The 20,857-nt window shown below is 35.7% G+C and overlaps 2 protein-coding genes across 5 annotated transcripts in view; one reads left to right on the plus strand and one right to left on the minus strand.

Moving 5' to 3' along the window:
• Positions 1 to 6,419, minus strand: part of tax1bp1b (Tax1 (human T-cell leukemia virus type I) binding protein 1b) — a 33,317-nt gene extending 26,898 nt beyond the window's left edge. For all 4 annotated transcript variants that reach the window (XM_058745845.1, XM_058745843.1, XM_058745844.1 and 1 more), the window contains exons 1-2: positions 6,261 to 6,419; positions 2,747 to 2,943 (exon numbers count right to left, since the gene is read on the minus strand). In XM_058745845.1, coding sequence (XP_058601828.1) covers positions 2,747 to 2,923 — 177 coding nt within the window. In that variant the 5' untranslated portion in view covers positions 2,924 to 2,943; positions 6,261 to 6,419. The remainder of the gene's footprint in view (positions 1 to 2,746; positions 2,944 to 6,260) is intronic.
• Positions 6,420 to 7,011: 592 nt separating this feature from the next.
• Positions 7,012 to 20,364, plus strand: hibadhb (3-hydroxyisobutyrate dehydrogenase b). The gene is made up of 8 exons (XM_058745847.1): positions 7,012 to 7,167; positions 7,786 to 7,946; positions 8,461 to 8,570; positions 8,833 to 8,954; positions 16,546 to 16,679; positions 16,772 to 16,848; positions 17,396 to 17,552; positions 19,301 to 20,364. The coding sequence occupies exons 1-8, from the start codon at positions 7,098 to 7,100 to the stop codon at positions 19,457 to 19,459; spliced, it is 990 nt and encodes a 329-aa protein (XP_058601830.1). The 5' UTR covers positions 7,012 to 7,097; the 3' UTR covers positions 19,460 to 20,364.
• Positions 20,365 to 20,857: the final 493 nt, after the last annotated feature.

Raw genomic sequence — 20,857 nt, forward strand, 5'->3', positions numbered from 1 at the left:
TGCTGCATCCTCATCATTTTTAAGCTTTGCCAATTTAAACATTTATGTGATTTTAAACCATTCAAGTGCAAAAAGATGCGTGCAAACACAAAAATGAGTTCCGCTTCATGTCTTCTTTCCCTTGAACAGACAAATACACCTTGCGAATTTGAACATTCAAGTGATTTTAAAGCATTCAAGCGAAAGACGACGAGAAATAACTCAAAGTACTCTCATGCTGTTACAGTGCGCACAGCACACACACAGGAATCTGTATCTCTGATAACACGTGTTATCTTTCATGTCTTCTTGCACTGGAACAGACAAATACATATACAAAATTATCCTCGAAAACGGTCCGTAATGTCTTGAGTCAGTCAACATAAACAGTTGAGAAAGAAATGGGATGTTTAAGACTAGGTTTACACTGCAGGCTAAAGTGGCCCAAATCCGACTTTTTGCCCAAATGTGACCCATATCTAATTTTCTTATGACAGTCTGAACAGCACAAATCCGATTTTTTCAAATCAGGCCCAGGCCACTTTCATATGTGGTCCTAAATCAGATACATATCCGATGTTTTGCAATGCGACTTCAGTCTGAACGACCATGTCGCATTTCATGCGATTTTTACGTCATTGAAATTCGACAGACGTCACAATTCTGCGCTGGAGGAAATCGAGCTCTCCTTCTTCTTAATATTCTTCTTCTTATCACTTTGTTAATTGTACATTAACTTAAAAATCACTAAAAACGTGCTAACACGAGCAACATCCATTTTTATTTCCGCAAACACAGTGTGCTGCGTCTGACATCACGTCTTCTTCTGCGCATGTGGGTCACTTCAGGGCTGTATACGGTTCACATATGAGACTAATGGCAGTCGCATTTAAATGACAGTGAACAACAGTGCAAAAAAAAATAAAAAAATCGGATTTCAGCAAAAGACCTGCAGTGTGAACTAAGCCTAAGCTTAAATTGGATCCATACTTTGTGTCTTAAAGTGACAGAGACTAATTTACCAATCGACAATCACTCACTACTCTTGACCCAATAACTTTAACCATTTTTAATCTGTATTTAATTTATACAGTGAATACTATGCAATGTTATATTCCATTTGTTTATTCAATTTCTGTACCTAAACACCTACAAACCTGAATAACTTAAAGGGTTACTCCACCCCAAAATGAAAATTTTGTCATTAATCACTTACCCTCCTGTCGTTCCAAACCCGTTTAAGCTTCATTCATCTTCGGAACAGAATTAAAGATATTTTGGGTGAAAACCGGGAGGCGTGTGACTGTCCCATTGACTGCCAAGTAAATAACACTGTCAAGGGCCAGAAAAGTATGAAAGGCATCGTTAAAATAGTCCATCTGCCATCAGTGGTTCAATCTGAACTTTATGAAGCGACGAGAATACTTTTTGTATGCAAAGAAAATAAAAATAATGACTTTATTCACCGTTTTCGTTCAAATCAAAGCATAAAGAAAGAAGACGCATCCATGTGGCGCAGCTGACACAGAACAGCGTATGCTGTTTGTGTCCAGCAGATATTCTCCAAAATGGCGCTACGCTGACGCAGAGGAGACGAATTGTTGAATAAAGTCGTTATTTTTATTTTCTTTGCATACAAAAAGAATTCTCGTCGCTTCATTACAGTCAGATTGAACCACTGATGGCAGATGGACTATTCTGACGATGCTTTTCATACTTTTCTGGGCCCTGACAGTGTTATTTACTTGGCAGTCAATGGGACAGTCACAAGCCTCCCGGTTTTCATCCAAAATATCTTAAATTGTGTTCTGAAGACAAACAAAGCTTTTACAGGTTTTACAGAATGACATGGGGGTAAGTGTTTAATAACAAAATTTTCATTTTGGGGTGGAGTAACCCTTTAAAGCATTGTCTAATAATAATTTATATCTTTGTTTTATTGTATTTCTTTGTGCTATTGCTTGTAATTTGTTTATTTGTTCTTATTTTATTATGGACTGTTCACTTATATTTGTTAAGCTAGTAGTTTTTGCCGTGATATTGAAGTTGGAATAGAGAATTGTAAAATTTAACTGGTATCTAAAATTTTGGTGTCATATAAGCCTTTTTATTTATTAGAGGACAACATAACAATGACAATGGAAACAACAAATATCTTTTTTTTTTGTGGCAGAGCCAGTGAAAATGTTGAATAGTCAGGGTGGGACATTAGTCTGACAGGAATGAAAATGAGGCTGTGCAGCTGTTTAACACCATACCAACTGTTTAGCCGATGAGACGTCTTTCTGTTGACAAACACCTCATAAAACAGATTTGAAAGTTGCAAATATTACATGATCTAGTACCTGTATACAGTGTGTCCCATTGTGAAGACTGTAAGTCTATCTCTCACAGCCTCGTTTTCAATCGTCTTAAATTCAATATGTCTAACTTGATTAAAGTCTATTGAGGAAGGCGTGGTACACAGAAATATTGATACAATCCACCTTCATGCTAAAGGTATTTAAAGTTTCTGGAAGTCATTACTAAGTTATGATTTAATATACTAAAATGTTACATTTACTATAATTAATTATATTTGTTTATATAAAATCTTAAATGTAATTGACTTGTTTGAAGGTGGAATGGTGATGAGATGAAACGGAAGAATCCAAGCCAAGTTACAACCTCGTATCTATTCTTCTCTTGGTAGACACTTCATATCCAAGGACTGAGCAAAACATGGAAGAAAAGAGAAGGTATAAAACAGAGACAAAATGACTGTCACCTTGAATATGCCGACCCAGTCCTTGGGATGTGGTTTAATGAACTGTGTGAGAGTGTAATGGCACTCTAATGCTGCATGAGGAAGGTAACTTTTCCCCACATTCTGGAAGATGACATGGGCAAAATTGGACATTTCCATGGTGCTGCTTGCTGCTGTCCCCTCCAGGAATAAAGCCATCTGTCTATCAGCAGCTGCGTCTGTGGGAATACAGGACCCATATAAGAAGTGAAACAAAGAAGAGACACTTGAAAATATTTTGTGCCAGATTCTACAGTTATCTAGGGTGAAACCGAACTTTTATTTTGACGGGTTGCCGTGAATACCTTTACAGTTCTGTGTATATGATATATGAGGATAGTTTTTCTCAAATGAAACGGTCGTGTGCTCATGAAGTGACTCTCAGAGCAGTTCTGGAGATGTTGTTCATGTATTTATGTTCTCATTTAGTGAGGCGGCAGACGTTAATATCACCGCAAGAGTCACGCGGGCTTCTGTATGAGTAGTGAACAAACCCGCGCGTCTGCGCCATACATTAACTCAGAGAAACGCAGAAGTCGTTTAATAGTCGTTTTGCGGCTTAATATTTCCAAATAGGAGTGGGCGTGTGCTCACTTGTGTGTGCGCTTACGTGTGCGTGTGTGCTTACGTGTGTGTGTGTGTGTGTGTGTGTGTGCACGCGCGAATCGGGGCGGAACTCCGCTGTGCGCTATACAGAGAGCGCGACCATGTAACGTAGCTCAGAAATGACATTCCGTCGTGTAAATAGATAAATAACATAAGGCTATTTAGTTTGTTTAATAAAAGAACAAGGTATAGACCTGTTATATAGGGAAGGTAACATTGAATGACTTCTTTTGTGGTCTGGCGCTATAGAGAAAATAAAATTAAATAAAATTAACTTGACCTTCAAGGGGGGCGGGGGGTGCCGTTGGGGGGGCGGGCCGTTATCTGTCTACTGCATTTGACTCTATACAAATTGTATTTCAATATCAAGAAAGGCAACTTATTTATGAACTAGTTTATTTCTAATTAATTCATTGTGATGAATTAAAGTTTTGATGCGATTTCTACAGCTGCAAGAAATTACTCTAATCAAAAACTACACATTTGATTGACTCCAAATAAAAAGTATCAGGAACACACATTTGCATTTGAGAGAAAACAAGTACTTTCTTTAAGTATTTATATACTTTATGCCTACCATCTCTTTCAAAATAAATAAAATGGGCTTAATAATAGGTTCCTTAAGCACAATTACCTAAAATGACATATTTTAACTATAAAACTCAGCAGAGCCTGTTTGGATTTGCTGAACATCTTCAAGTGAAATATGTGAATAATAACATCATGATGCAAATTGTGATACTGCTTGGTTTTTAATTGTTTTAATAAATATATTTTTTGATGTCGACCAGAAGTAAAAATATGGTTGTGAAACCTCATTCTGTCACACGCACACACACACACACACACACACGCATATCATTTACTCACCCTCAAGTAGTTCCAAACCTGTATGAATTTCTTTCTTCTATTGAACATTAAAAAAAGAGATGTTTTGAAGAATGTGACTAAGCAAACAGTATAGTTTGGAAAAAACACCATGGAAGTGTGTGTGTGTGTGTGTGTGTGTGTCCCATGTCTCAAGAATCCTTGCTATAACAGTTTCTGGTCCCCACTGACTTCCATGGTGTTTTTTCCAAACTATAGAATTCAATGGGGACTAGCTACTGTTTGCTTAATCACATTCTTCAAAACATCTTTTTTTCTTAATGTTCAACAGAAGAAAGAAATTCATACAGGTTTGGAACTACTTGAGGGTGAGTAAACGATGATAATTTTCATTTCTGGGTGAAATAAATCAATTTAATCTTAGATTAAAAAGCCCTCACCCACTCTGTCTCTCAACTCCCTCAAAGCCCTCCATAATTTTTAATAAAGACTCTTCAAATCATAATACTTTATTAAAGTAAACTGCATTTGTTGTAACTAAGTTAAACTGAGGTAGGTCAAATTATTATCACCACAACTATCAAACTCTGGGAAATGTACCAATTTTGTACTAATGTACTTTTTACAGACTTCTCACACTCATAAGGTGATGACTCAGTGAGGAATGAACAAACTGAGTCTGATGATTGTCGAGATTTTTCTGTGTGGTTGTGAACACTAGCCGCACTTGATAAGAAAAGGTATTTTGTTTTGTAATCATGGTGATAACTAAATAATCTCAGCAGTGAAGACCTTAAAGGTGTGTGTTGGTTTACCTGACCAGTTTCTTCAGTTTGTCTTGCTTGGGGAAAATAAGCATTGCAAAGGATTTGAGGAACACGTTGTACATAAAAACCTTCTTTATCAATTCTTCACTAAGCTGTGGCATAAATCAATTCAAATTGCTTATTTTTCCTTTTTTTTTTATCTACAGAAACATAACGTAATCTTGTGTGTGATAAGAGCGCAGTGAGTACACCGGAAGAGCAGGAAATTCCTGACACGACAGAGACTCAGTCACGCTTTCAGAAACAGCTGAGCTCTGCCGGGAAAAAAAAGAAAAAGATTTTTCACACGGCACATTTCAGCATGTGAAGGGGTGAAAACTTGCGACCGCCTATAAAACAGAATATCTCCCTCTCTATCTCAAATCAAAATTATTACGACCTTTATCCGAGTAGTGACGTCACACATGACGTGTCTTACTGACGTGAACTGTAAAATGCTTTGTTTTCATCGTGTTTACACAATCATTTAACCCTGTAACAACAAAACTGCATTTATTGCGGCTGTTTAGTTAACGTTATAACTTCCGTGACACTATTTTACTTGACAATCCAAAGGGCGTCTCTCTAAAAATAGCACAACACAAACAGAAATGTGAACTTAAGTAATTTAGCCGAAACATATTTAGTTATATGTGTAAATGACAGTAAAAAAAATATTTTTCTTCATACTTGATTTCTAGACATAAATGTTTTGCTAATAGGCCGAAGTTACTAGCACTTACACTTATTACAACTTCGAGTGTTAATCATGTTTTAACGAGGAAAAGTTATATTAAAAATATATGTCATATCGCATAGTATATAAATTGTATATGGTTACACCGAATATACTCCATATTCATCAAGTTTTCTATATTAGCTAAGCTAGTGGTAGCGATGTAGCTTGCTAGCAGGTTTTAGCTGGTCTTAGCCGTCTGGCTAAACAATAACAAACCATAATGTCAAGACAATTACAGCTTATTAGCTTTTGCCATTCAATCAGTGTTAAAATAATCCCAAACCCACATCTTATGTGGTCTTTATTTCTGTATAAAAACGCATCAGTTAATATCCTAAGTCAAGTCAAAGTGTGAGGCCGATAGTTCAGGAATAACCCTTATCTCCCGACCAACTATCTTTCACCACAACAGAGCTCAAAATTATATTAAAAGTCAGTAACATAAAATCAAAATAGATACTTAAGACTAATAAGCATATAAACAGACAATACAAGTGAATAAAAGACGGCACAATACCTCATTTTCATGCTGAAGTATCACAGAAAAAACCCAGCGCTGTTTTTGACGCACTTTCCAGTCTCAGCGCAAGTACACCCCCCTGCTCTGTTCTGCTAGTGTCAGTGGTTTCCCGGAACAACACAATAACAACAACACACCACACACATCATATCCGCCACAACTCAATCCAGTTTTCATCTTCATGTAGTTTCCACTCACCAGGCTAAGACTAACATATATTATTATACAGAAAATTATACGTGTTTTAAAGGTATTTTTGTCACTTGGATTCACATTTAGTTAGTTAACCTGTAAAAAATAAAAATAAAATTAAAATTAAAATGATAAATTTAGTTAGTTATAACTTCCCTGATTAATATAGCAAACGAATATACCGTTATTGATTCACATGATTATCAACACATGATGTACGCTACATATTTACATTGTTTAATAGACCATAAGAAATAACGTTTTTCGCGTAAAGTTAGTTTTAAAGGCTACTTAAGTTCCCTAAGAGTTCAAAATTGTCCTAAGGTTGAGTAAGTTAGTGAACTAAGACAAATGTTTCTGTTTGCATATACAATTACAAGACGTAAATACGATTGAATCATTTTATTAAATACAAATAATAAAAGTTTGTTGATGTAAATTAAATAGCAGACTAAATAAGGGCAGTTACAAAGTATTTTTGTTTTTCCATTAATCTATTATTAGATTTTAAGGATGTCCCGCCTTCCCTTGAATGTCATTGGACGAAGAGTTCCGAGATGAGTGAAACGTATGGAGGCACATGTGTCAGTCATCCATTATCCAATGGCGTCACTGTAAGTCGAAGGTCAAGAGCGAAGCAGCATGGCCGCTCTGTTAAGGGGCTCGCGGTGTCTAGTAGGAAAGTGTCATAACCATGTCAACGCCGTGCAGGGTAATGTGTTTGCACCGTTATCCTAAAAATGTGATGTTTTTGTCTACTACTGTGCATTTCTATGCAATTTTTCCGTGCGGCGAACATCTGATATAATACAATGAACTGGCAGCTGTCGGTAATAGCTGTTAGGCTAAAGTCATAGTAAGTCACTGAAACACGAGAAGACAAGATGACTTATTGTCATCAGACTCAGCCGCCATTGAACTAAATGGTGGACGGTTGTTAAATTGTTGCACTTGCAAAGTTTTTTTCCGATATATCTATGAGTGAGATTTAATATGTCATGATAAATCAAGTTCATCTAACCAGATATAAATTGTAAAAGGATGAAGCATTATTCAGACTTTAGTAGTAAACAAGAATTTGATCAGCTTTCTGTGGTGCTCTTTTTACGGATTATTTTTGTTTGTTTGAAATAACAAAAAAATAAATAAACAAAATTTAATATAATATCCAGTGTATTTGCACATATCCGCCTCTAGGTCAACATGCAGAGACTTATCAAGACCTAATCTTAGACTCTTAGAATTTTCATAACAGTCATGTTAAATGCTAAAATAACCGATGTGAAATTCTAAATATGACACTAATTATATAATGCATGTCTCTGTTTAGTCTCCATCAGGTCCATGGCCTCTAAAACCCAGGTGGGCTTCATTGGCCTGGGGAACATGGGAAACCCAATGGCAAAGAACCTCATAAAACATGGATATCCAGTGATGGCCTCAGATGTATTTCCAGAGTCCTGCAAAGAGCTACAGGAACTAGGAGCTCAGGTCAGGATAACGGACACAAAACATCTTGATCACATCTGACTTGTGTTAAACACTGTGATATACATGCTTCATATGATTGATTTCATCTTCATTTTTTTTTCTGACAGTATAGAGAACCCTTCCGTTCAAATAAGTTGTACTTTTCCACATTTTTGCTAAAATCTTTGTATGATTATATTTTCTCATATAATTTCAGTCTGACAGTATGTAGAAACCTTTATATATGGGTAGTTGACATATCAATGAATGGTGTGACGGAAAAATGTAAAAAAAAAAAATAATAATTAATTTTTTTTTAAAACTAACATTGAAGATAAACCTCTCTCATGAAATTTGTAACTCTAAGAATGAAGATACATTTTTCTCATGTTATTTGTAGGTTACTTTTTTTTTTCTACATTTTTGCTATGTCACACCATAGGACACAGTCCAAGTTTTTTATATAGATATAGATATATAGATATTTTTTACATTGCTTAATTAGACGTACTTCCTTTTGTCCCCATGTTCTCAGATCCTGGACAGCCCTGCGGATGTGGCAGACAAAGCAGATCGAATCATCACAATGCTTCCCTCAAGCCCCAATGTTATAGATGTATACACGGGCCCAAATGGCATCCTGAAGTAAGTCTTTCCTAAATAGGCTATATAGATTTTGCTGAACACAACATTTGAACTTCAGTTTAATTAGCAAACATAATTTGAGAGGGTTAAAAAAAAATCCAAGTCAAATCCAACATATTTTCAGGCATACTTTAAATTTAGATGATAATATCCAGATTAAATGGAATTTTAGCTGATTTAACTGTGGTGAGAAATGTTTAAAGTCGGCAATGACACACATACTGGACAGATCTTGTTTACTAATATCTGTACTTTACAACAGGAAAGTGAAGAAGGGATCCCTACTCATTGATTCCAGCACTATTGATCCATCTGTCTCCAAAGAAATGGCAGTTGCCGCAGAGAAACTGGGAGCTGTTTTCATGGATGCCCCAGTCTCTGGAGGTGAGATGATAAAAACTTCCACTACCTACCCAACATGGTATGAATGCTAGATGTAGATGCGGTAACTTGCATAGTATGTTATCGGCGTGACCTGAACCCTGACAAACCGCATATGTAAGTGCAGACAATGTTTGTTAGTGCATGTTTTAAAGGTTTCATAAATCACACACCCATAGTCTGTTATGCAACTAGTCACTGTCTGGGAATAGGTACAAATTTCTTAAAGAATCTTTGGCTCCAATTCAAGCATTGTGGTTTTCGCAATCACAGGTTCGTGTTAATAGTGGAATTCAGTTTCACATTAACGTCCATACCTGATCGTAACCATCCTTTGACTTTAGTTTCTCCTTGCTGCAGCAAGCAAACTACAACTTTGTGGCAATAGGTTAGTTTGGTAAAGAGAGAGCTATATATATATATATATATATACACAAAGTCCATGCATTTTCAACATTCCAAAGTAGAGGTGTGCGATTATATATCGTGTGCGATATATATCGTCTGCGATAATATCGCAATTGTTGTTTAAACAATGTGCGATTTGACATTATCGAGTATTTTGCAAAAACCATTCAAAACACACCTACAGAGTGCAAGCGTACATTACGTGAAGTCTAGACTAGTGCGCGTGCGTAGAGTGTGTTCTTTCAGTGCACTTTCACTACATTTAGAATGAATACAAAATTAAAGACATGGGGAGCAGAAAATGTATATAGGCTATTTTGTACCACTTCATATGGCCTAGTTAATCAATTTCACACGAAGAATAACGAAAAATAACGCTCAAAATTACCATGATTACAAATGTGATATTGTTTTTTTTTTTACAACAGTTCAATAAACAAGAGGTTAATTTAAGAGACTTACATTTTAGACACCATATTTTTTTTTTTCACCAAAGTTTTTGCTTTATTTCGACAACAAACATGTCTCTGAGCAACATGAGGCGTTTCATTCCTGCATGAATCAACCGTTTAAATGATTCGGTTCAGTCGCAATGAATCACTTATTAACAGTGACTTGCTGACGATTTTAATTTCACATTTAAAGTATCTTTTATTATTTGAATAATTTCAAATATCGGTATTTAACGTTTTGTTTAATATATCAAAACATGATTTATGCATTTGTAATTGCAGGTTAAATGCATTCATGTCTTGCATTAATCAGTGTGTAAATGCATCTAAATGCCACTTCAGATGCAGCTTCTATGTTTTCTCTGCATTGCAAAGATGAATTTTGTTGATACTGATTTAATTTGCTTGGTAACAGCCCAAAAGTCTTATAATTGTAATTCACTGATTAAATGTAAGAATTTGACTCACAAGATAATGGACACTTTTAGATAAAATTGCTTTATAAAGGTAGAAATGCCTATAAAATGTAAAAATCAGTTTAAACTTATTGGAAAAGATTAATTTCTGTGAACTGACCACCACACAGAATATGAAGAATATCAAAAACTTTAGGAGTCAGCTGTCCACGACAGTCCTTAAGATACCAGCACAATAACATACAGCAAAATATCGTCTAATTATCACTATTGATAAAATCCCAGAAAATATCGAGATATTATTTTTTGTCAACATCGCACACCCCTAGTCCGAAGGTTCGCAAAGTCAAATTTCAGGATACACCAGTTACAGCTCAAGTTTTATTCTTTCTGTCCTCTGTTTTAGTCTGAAATGGGTGATTTGCAGGTTTGTTGATAGGAAAGAGTTTTATCACCTACCTCATCTTGTCCATTTTCTTAATCCAGCCAATGGTGTGGACTCTTTGAGTTATAGACTAAATCAAAAGCCAACATCTGGGAATTGATCCTGTGACCTCAACTTATGGTGGAAATGGAGTCAAGTGCTGAAAATCAGGGTCTCTAATGCCATAATCTCATGTAACCCTTCTTTTAGAAACCTATACTGTATAGGATAATGCTGTGGCAGATATAGCTGAGGTCTAGATTTTGAACAAACAAATATTTTATTTATTTGGCCTTTTCTTACTGTGTTGTTTATTTGAATTTGTTTGTGCTTGTATTTCTGACTAGGCATAGGAGGATAGACTCTAGTTTTTCCACAAATGTCGTACTATTTACTGTACACTATGTACCCTATTGTCTAGTGTATGAATTTTATAAGCTTGGTTTGTCAACCAGCATAGCTATGATTGAAGTGTCTAATGTCCCACACCACGTTTTTTCAGTCACATTTTTTTGAAACGTGCATCTAGTATTTGAAGTGCACTACTTGGATTTTTCAGTGTAAACCCACCACTCACGCGATTTATACAATAAACTGGTATCGAATAGTATGCAAATTGGGACCTCTGAATCTGTGCAGATGTACATTCTTCAGTATCCAATAAAAGAGCGCTTCAGTAAGAATAATTTCATGTGCAAACTAAGGTTTTGTCCTATATAATTATCAAGACATGTAGACTGAGAAGAGAACCTTGACTTAAATTGTGAGGGAGGTGAAAGGAACTGAACACAGAATGATTCATGGCCTTGTAGTGGCCTTATAATTTTATTTTTGTCTACCTTGCAGCCTAATAAGACCCACTTTCTTTGAGCGTCTCAGATGTGTCTTAAAACCTAGTGTAGTAGTTAACTCAGATTTATGCCTTTTTGCTTTCTTTCCCACTGCATTGAATTAAAGGTATCCACTTCTTTACACTCAGCCTGGCTGTCTGGGGCAGTTTTGAGCTCAGCAATATTAAGAAGGAACTGTTCCTTTTGTTGTTCTACAGTGTTACTTCCACAGTTCATTGTCATTGATTTGACTGATCATACATGCAAAAGCAAGTTTGTTTGTTTTTGTTTTTCTTTCTTTCTCCATATTGTTAGTGTCAGATTCAGGCATTCACTGGCACTATACTAGTGATTAGTATCAAAACTGCAGACTTTCAACTGGGTAAATCTTGGACCTTCATCGGTTTTGTAAAGCTTTGGTCACTTTATGAATTGGATGCTCGGACATTAATCTAATTCAACCAATAATTTCTTCCATTTAATGCAGTGGTTCACAACCATTTTGGTTCCAAGGACCCACTTTGTTCAATATTCAATAATATTTAAAAGTGCCATCATTTTTTCAGTTTCGATTGTTTTTATTTATGTTTTTTATTTTTTGTGTATTCATAGATAGATAGATAGATAGATAGATAGATAGATAAATAGATAATCATTAAGGATAAAAATATTTTATTTTTATTTATTTTTAACTCTTTCAGTTTCTACACAATAACATTTTAAAGCTTGGAATAAACAGAAAACAAATGTATATTTATAACATATGAGTCGCTGGGGTATATTTGTAGCAATAGCCAAAAATAAATTGTATGGGTCAAAATTATACATTTTTCTTTTATGCCAAAAATCATTAGGATATTTAGTAAAAATCATGTTCCATGAAGATATTTTGTAAATTTCTTACCGTAAATGTATAACTTCATTTTTGATTAGTAATATGCATTGCTAAGAACTTAATTTGGACAACTTTAAAGGCAGTATTCTCAATATTTTGATTTTTTTGCACCCTCAGATTCCAGATTTTCAAATAGTTGCATCTCGGTCAAATATTGTCCAATCCTAACAAACCATACATCAATGGAAAGCTTATTTATTCAGCTTTCGGATTTCGAAAAAAGACACTTAAGACTGGTTTTGTGGTCCAGGGTCACACATGTGAAACCATGACCCACATTCACAAAAATAGTCGTCTTTTAACATTTTTATTTTACGTTTCTCAGTTGGCCAAAACAAGCATTTTGGCTCAAGGCCTTCTTCAATGCATTGAATGGTTCAGTCCCTCCACCCACCTTTTTAAATCATTATTTATATTGATGTCATCATTGATCTGCAAAATTAGCCAATATTTTATAATAAAATCCATGGGTATGCATTAAAAAATATTACATTACTTTTCCAGGTTGAGAAATAACACTTAAAATTAGGCAACATGTTTCTAGACCATGGGAACCCTGGTTCCTTGAAGAAAAATGGGTGAATTAAAACAAGTTTAATTTTCGTTTATTTTATTTTTTTATTTTTTATTTTTTGCTGATGCCCTCCACTGGGCCCTGACCCCCTGGTTGAGAACCAGTAATTAAATGGGGTTATGTCATAATGTATCTATCATATAATCCTTGATCTTTTAGGATAACCACTGTAATGTCTCCGACTTTCCATATCATTCCGAAGGATCCTAGTGGTAGGAAAGAGTGGCTGGAGTTTCTGCCCTGGTTCCCTGATGATTCCGTATTGAAGGATGGGGGTGTTTGACATGACTACAAACCCGAAAGCGTTAGAGCAGATCCTGAGAAAAGGCGCTGTTGCTTGTTCTTAAAGGCACAGCAAATGTATATAATTTTTTTTATACAATTGAATCATAGAAATAAAATTAAAGCAAATGACCCCTTTAAATAGCAATCAATTTGTCAAAATTGACTTTTTATAAGTCTAGTGTAACTATGCACATACTTTTCTTGAATTTGTGTGCTGCTTATAAACTTGCCTGAGGTGTGAAAACGACCTGTGTTGTCACCTAACAAGAAAGCTTTAACTCAGTCAACAGCTAGTTTGTGCTTTATGGCGATCCTCCTTTTTAATCAGGAAGTTGTTTCCTCTGGTCTTTGGGCACATAAAAACAATGTGCTTCTAGTTTGCTTTCCTTAAATTGTTGCCTCTCCCAATTCATATGCGTCAGTGGGGTTTGGCTAACATACCGTTGGACCCGCTCATGGTTTGTGAAACAGTCATAAGAAATCCACAGACCTGCTCATTCTCTTTACTTAGACCCTCCAGACATTATTCTCAGCTCCATGTTAGCGCCTGTGAAGGAGGCTTAATGAAACGTGAGCCACAACAAACTGTCCCTGACGTCATGTGCGTCTGTGTTCACAGCAGATGGTGAAGTGCTTGTGCATTTATAGAACTTTCCTCTCTGAGAGTAATTATGGCACTTCAATGGTGTTACATTTTGAAGACACGTCCTCTCAATCCTTTAAGCTTAAAGAGGTTACTGGTATGATGATGTGGACACAATCACATTAGAGCTTCAGTCACTTGTTCATGAATGCGGATGCTAATTCTCGGATTGGTCTTTTCAGTGGCACGTTTGATCGAAACGTCACTTCCGTTTGTTATTGTTACAGTGGTCTTCTTTAGAACTTGAACTTGTATGTCAGTTTAAACAGGTTCACCCTAAAAAATTCTTGCATTTCCTCACCCTTATGTTGGTTTAATTTCATATGGACTTTTTCTTCTGAATAACGCAAGGAGATATTTTGCCAAATGTTTCAGCTGTTTTTGTCCTAATAGTAAAAACATTTGTGGTGTTCAGAAACTTCAAGCTCCATATCCTGTCCATATGACTCAACTGGTCCAAACTCCAAAGTCTGCTGAAGTAGTTTTGACTCACTTTGTCTGATGAACAAATCCAAATTTAGGCCTCAGTTAACCTAACAAGATGATGATATGACCTCACTGGTTCTTGGATGTCACATGACCAAACATCAGATTTGTTGTAGTCAGTTTTCAGTTTTATTTCAGTGAAAAAAGGCTTAAATGGATAGTTTACCCAAAAAAGATTACTGTTGAACCACTGATGTCACATGGACTATTTTAAGGATGTCCTTACAACCTTTCTGGGTCTTCAACATGGTAGTTCCCTTGCTGTCTATGCAGGGACAGAAAGCTATCAGATTTCATCAAAAATATCTTAATTTGTCTTCCGAAGATGAACCAAGGTCTTACAGGTTTGGAATGACGAGGGTGAGTAATTAATGACAATTTTCTTTTTTGGGTGAGCTATCCCTTTAAAATTCTGTCTCTGTTCATGATAAAAAATTAGGGCTGTGCGATTAATCGAAATTGTCATTAAATCATGATTTGAGCTTGCGCGATTTCTAAATCGCTTTATAGCGTCCCGACCAATGGCGAAGCTGTGGCCCACCCAGTGAGGAGCTATAATTTTCCAGATTAATGTTATTTATTAAACTATATTAATAATAAACGTATAGTTTCACTATAACTTCATATGTACTTTAATTGACCATGAAAACTCACGTTAAATATATTTTACTGTTAGTTTATTAATTTTCCCTCTTCATAGGTGCATACGCTTGTCAAATTGATGATTCGTCAGTTTCTGGTAGTCCCACCCACAATTGTTAACGATGTGAGGGCGCGCGAGTTTGAAAATAGTGTTGAATTTGAAAATAGTGATACAAACCTCATTCATTCTTTAAAAAGTATATATTAGATATCCTAAATGAAACTTAAGTCTTACTGAGTGTTTCCACTACAGCATCAAATCTGCGCTCGGTGCCGCTGGCAACGCTACAAAGCTACTGCTTTGGGGCGTGTCAAATTTAGGGCAGAGTATGCCTCTAAAAACAATGTTTACACCCTGTTTGCATTTCATCTTCCTCTTTTCACAGCGATTGGTTGTCGCCCGGCGTTTTTCACGCTTTTTTTTTTTTTTTTTTTTCTGCGAAACCCAGTCGTCTCATATTAAGGTAATGCTTTACATACAATAAACCTTAGTTAACGTTAGGCAATGCATTAACTAACATTAACAATGACAAATACATTTGTTACAGTATTAATTCATCTTTGTTAATGTCAACTTTTTGCTAGCTCGGGTACGGTTTTCAGATAAAACTTTCATTTTAAATTTCAACATTTACTAATATTATTAAAATTAATGTTAATCAATGCTTTAGAAGTATTGTGTAGTAAATCTTTGTGCTGTATTTTTTGTTGACAATTTAATATACAGTTTTCATACGCTACACCTTGCCCACCCGGTTTTATGTAGGCCCACCCACTGGCCTGGCCCCTGGTCCCGACCTCGGCTCCCGCAGAATGCTATCCGAACCAATCAGAATGTAGCGCGCCCAAATGGAGCGCGAAAACAGAACAGACCGGGCAGACGTAATGCCATGGTCCATCTGTGGTGTTTTTTTTTTTGTTTTTTGTTTTTTTTTCTGCGCCCATGTTAACGATCGGTAAAGATCGTTTCTGCACAGTCTATTTTAGCTGTGCTGTGTTGCACGAGCTGAATTAAAGTGACAGCGCATTGTTCGCGCTAAAAAAATGAACCTGGATTTACATGGAAATGTAGTAATTACACTATGAATGCATATAATTAGTCTACTGTTTCACAGTCAACACATGGCTTTTTGGCTAGATTTAAAACAAGCAAAAGTGCGCTTTTAGATAAGGCAATAATAGATGACACTCGTGAAGGTAGGAAAAGTTATATTGATTGAGTTTAAACGTGAATAAATCTGTGAAAGATTGTATTACTGTACTGTGATAAAAGAGAATTACAATGCTGAAAAGCATATTCGGTAACAACGTTTCGAAATCGCGATAGGTACAGCCCTAATACAAATCTGTAAATAATGGACAAAAACAGCTGTAATGCTCTTACTTTTTTTTTTTTTTTTTTTCTGCAGAAGTCAGTCAGTCATGCATGTTTGAAACAACGTGTGAATAAATGACAGAATTTAAATTTTTGGGGGAACTGTACCTTAAGTAATTATTTAAGTGTAATATGATCTGCATTGTTGTCTATATTTCTCTCAGGTGTTGGTGCAGCCAATTCAGGTAAGCTCACCTTTATGGTTGGTGGGCCAAAGGAGGAATTCAATGCAGCCAAGGAGCTTCTAAGCTGTATGGGTGCTAATGTGGTGTACTGTGGCCAAGTTGGCACCGGACAGGTACAAATAGGATGTCTTTAAGAATATAGTGCCATTCTTAGAAAGGGGTTGATTGTATTTCTGGTCATAATCTCTCTCTTCCTTGTTTGTAGGCAGCTAAAATCTGCAACAATATGCTGCTGGCCATTGGGATGATTGGAACAGCAGAGACCATGAACCTGGGAATCAGGTGCAGTTGACAGAATTACTTGAAGGAATAAGTATACGCAAAAATGAAAATTTGATGAAAATGTACTCCCTCTCAGACCATCCAAGATATAGATGAGTTTGTTTCTTCATCAGAACAGATTTGAAGAATTATAGAATCACTTGATCATTAGTGAATGGGTGCCGTCAAAATTCAAAATAGTTGATGAAAGCATCACAATAATCCACATGATTTAAGTATGTCGAAAAACATATTTTGAAGTGAAAAGCTGTGTGTTTGTTAGAAACAAATCAATTATATTATATTATTTAACTTTAAACTCTCACTTCTGGCCAAATTATGAGTACTTTTTCTTTCTTTTTTTTTTCTTTTTTTTCAAAATCTGTTCCGATGATGAAACGAACTCATCTACCATCTTGGCTGGCCTAGGTTAAGTACATTTTCTGCAAAAACTATGATACAGATGGTTCAATGATGCAGCTGTCTTAATGCATTTACTGTTTCTACAGATTGTATTATTTTCTACTTTTTAACCTGAATGACTTTGTATTAATTTGTGCATTCACAGATTAGGGCTTGACCCAAAACTTCTGGCGAAGATCTTGAACATGAGCTCTGGCCGCTGCTGGTCAAGTGACACATACAACCCTGTCCCGGGAGTTATGGAGGGAGTGCCCTCAGCAAACAACTACCAGGGCGGCTTCGGAACTACACTAATGGCTAAGGTTTGCATCGTTTTTTATATATTTGTTTCTATTGTGGATACTACTAACATGAGGGGTAACTAATAACCTAAATAGTTGATTAGTGAAGTCTAGTCTATTTTTCCACTTTTTATATTGGTGTTCAAATGTTTGGAATAAATTTTTTTTTTTTTTTGTTATTTTATATCAACGAATACAGTAAAAATGGTAGTTATTTATTTTTTACAATGCGAATATATTTTAAAATGTAATTTATTCCTGTGATGGCAAAGCTGAATTTTTATTCTATTGTGCTGATTTGCTGCTAAATAGGGATGCACCGAATGTTCGGCAGCCAAAATTATTTGATTATAATTTAATTTCAGAATAAGCGAAAATACCGAATAAATTGTATCGAACAATGACATGATGTGATCAAATAGCAACCAACATAGATTGAGAGGCATGCTCTCTTTATAATGCAGCAAACTTTTAAAACTGTCTGAGAAAGACGGAAAAATCATTAAGCACCGACAGCGAAAGACCGTTTAGTACTGCATCACATGCCTTCAATGAGATGCTGCTGGTTACAGTCTGATAATTGAAATTTGCGTAATGGCCTTAAACAATTAGTAAATGAACTGCAGGATGTCATGTTTGTAATACACTCACACATTGCAAGTGTTCTGACAGCTATGACAAGCTCGTTAGCCAGGGTTCAAAGTCCAAAGCATGACAAAAATCTATACTGAAACCATGTCACTCGTCAGTTGCTCAGTATCATTTTATGAATTTTTGCAAGGCATGTGACAATGTGATATGTGCAACAAACATCTTCCCAAATTCGTAATAAGAATCTTTTGTAAATCTGTTGTTGTCAACAAAAAGAAGCACTGAGGTCTTCCTGTGGTTTCTGCCAAAATAAAAGCTGAGAAAAAGCAAGAACTCCAACATTCATCTTATTATTGTAATCTTTCTTTGTTCTGTAAAATAAAAAAGACATTAATGATGATAATTACTGTTCTATTAATACATTTATTATAACAGTCACACATAGTGTTCAAATTGGGATCTGTAATATGTTTTAAAAGAAGATTCTTCTGCTCAGCAAGGCTGCATTTATTTGAACAGTAAAAAATACATGCCTGAAATGGCCAAAAAAAATATTTAACCATTTTGTAGATAATAAAATTAAGGAATAAATTTAATGCAACACTGTCAGTATGTCTCTAAATGTAAATGTCTTGTATTAGCAATGCTTCAGTGTGCTTCAGATTAACTTGTTAAATTGTTGTTTGTTGGTATAATGTCTGCTAGAAAGTTTAAAAATGTTCAATGTGAAATATTTTTAAATTGTTCTTTGGTAATTGATTTTTTTTTTCTTTGAAAAGCAAGACAAAATAGTAAAAAGCACATTTTGGCTATTAAATTTATGCAATGATGAACAACACAATGGGGGGTGGAAACGTGGAAAAGCGTGTTTGGCATTCGGCTTCAGCCAAGAATTGTCATTTCTGTGCATCCCTACTGCTAAATAAACTTCTTATATACTGCTACCTCTGACACATTCATAAACATTAATGCTATTCTCACATTTCCCACTGTTGTTAAATATTGTGGGGGGTTTAAGACTGCACGTTAATTTAGTAATTGTCGTCTTTAAAATTGCCTTGAGACCCTGTATTCTGTTGCAGATAGCCTTTTTTTTTTAAATGCAAGAACAATAGATAATTTTTCAGATGTGCAGTTTTGCGTATCTCTCATGGACATTTGCTATCATTTATCCTCAGGATCTGGGACTTGCTCAGAATACAGCAACTAACACAAAGACCCCAGTGCCGTTGGGCTCTCTGGCCCATCAGATTTACCGCATGATGTGTGCACGTGGCTACGCCAGCAAGGACTTCTCATCTGTCTTCCAGTTCCTTCGAGAAGAGGAGGGCCAGTAGAAGGCAACACTCTGCCCCTTCCACAGCCTTACCCAGCACTGCCTGCCTTTCACATGACCTGACATGCAAAACTTTGACCTAACTATGTGATTTCATTGGCATGCGTGTGCTGGGAGCCATAAATGAATGAATGAGTGAGTGAGTACATATGTAGATTGGATGGTAGTGGGAAAGGTGTGTGTGTGTGTGTGTGTGTGTGTGTGTGTGTGTGTGTGTGTGTGTGTGTGTGTGTAATGTTTGAGGCTGTGAGTTCCTGTTGGAATCGTTACTTTTGTGGGCCCACTCAAGTACAATTAGTAATCCACCAATCAATTGATGAGATGCTGTGATTTTTTTTTTTTTTTTTTTTTTTTTCTTGCCTTCGTTGCTGTTCTGTAGGCTAACAAAAATATATCATTTCATTTTCACAAACCACAAACTTGCAAGATTCAGATCAGCCGTTACACTCCTTTTCTTTGCATATGTACAATTTTAGTTTTTGTCTTTAATGTATCTGTTGAGTCTAATTTGCTGTGGGCTAGTCTTGGTAATTGTTAATGGTGTTGGATCTACATGTTGTATTCATGTACATTTAAACACCTGGAAATTAAAGCAGGAAATATCTGTAGCTTTGATGTTAAGACTGTGGCGTGTTGGTACATGTTTATAACACCTATTTTTCAGTTGTACACAAACCTGGAAACTGAAGTGGTATTGTAAGGGTACTAAGCCAGGTTTACAATTGCGTAGGTAATCCTTATGAATGCGGTTAAATAGTTAAAATGATGCAACAAAGCACATATTTTTATCTGGTCTCCTCCCTCTCTTCAAGGTCAAGCAGTGGAATGTTTTTTGATGCTTCTTTATGAAGCCTCACCTTGAATTCAGTGGCATATAACATGCACAATAAAGATGACTCATCAGCACTACAGATCTTTTACACATTAAGGAAATTGTATTATTTTTGTTTTGTGTTCTCAGTGTTAGACTGGATGGGCTAATTTACACACAAATAATAATTGTCACTATTTACTCTGTTGTCCAAAAGTTTTTTTTTTTTTTTTTCTCATAGAACGCAAAAGAACAGATTTCGAAGAATGTTTTGAAGTGTTTTTATCAAGTCAATGGGGATCAAAACAATATAAGACCCCATTGACTTTATTGTATGAGCAAAAAAAGACTAGCATCTGCTGTATTCTAAGAAAGAAATTCATAATGGTTTGGAATGCAATGAGGGTGAGAAGATAACAGATATTTCAAGGTCAGGAACCCAGTAAAAACGATATTCAAGCAATCGTTAATATGTAATTTCATCTGTTCTACAGTGTCACAGTTCCATGAAGCTAATAATGATACAGTCAAGATACATGTTGTGAGGAACATAATCAGGTTTGTCTTCATGACGACTCATTTTCTCTC

This window comes from Onychostoma macrolepis, chromosome 16 (assembly GCF_012432095.1).
Source record: "Onychostoma macrolepis isolate SWU-2019 chromosome 16, ASM1243209v1, whole genome shotgun sequence".
Lineage (NCBI taxonomy): Eukaryota > Metazoa > Chordata > Actinopteri > Cypriniformes > Cyprinidae > Onychostoma > Onychostoma macrolepis.

Excerpts from the sequence above, each read along its gene's own strand:
- hibadhb (XM_058745847.1), top strand. The coding sequence starts at position 7,098 with ATGGCCGCTCTGTTAAGGGGCTCGCGGTGTCTAGTAGGAAAGTGTCAT. Across the intron at positions 7,168-7,785 it reads CCATGTCAACGCCGTGCAGG|TCTCCATCAGGTCCATGGCC; the intron begins GTAATGTGTTTG and ends GTCTCTGTTTAG. Across the intron at positions 16,680-16,771 it reads GCCAAGTTGGCACCGGACAG|GCAGCTAAAATCTGCAACAA; the intron begins GTACAAATAGGA and ends CCTTGTTTGTAG.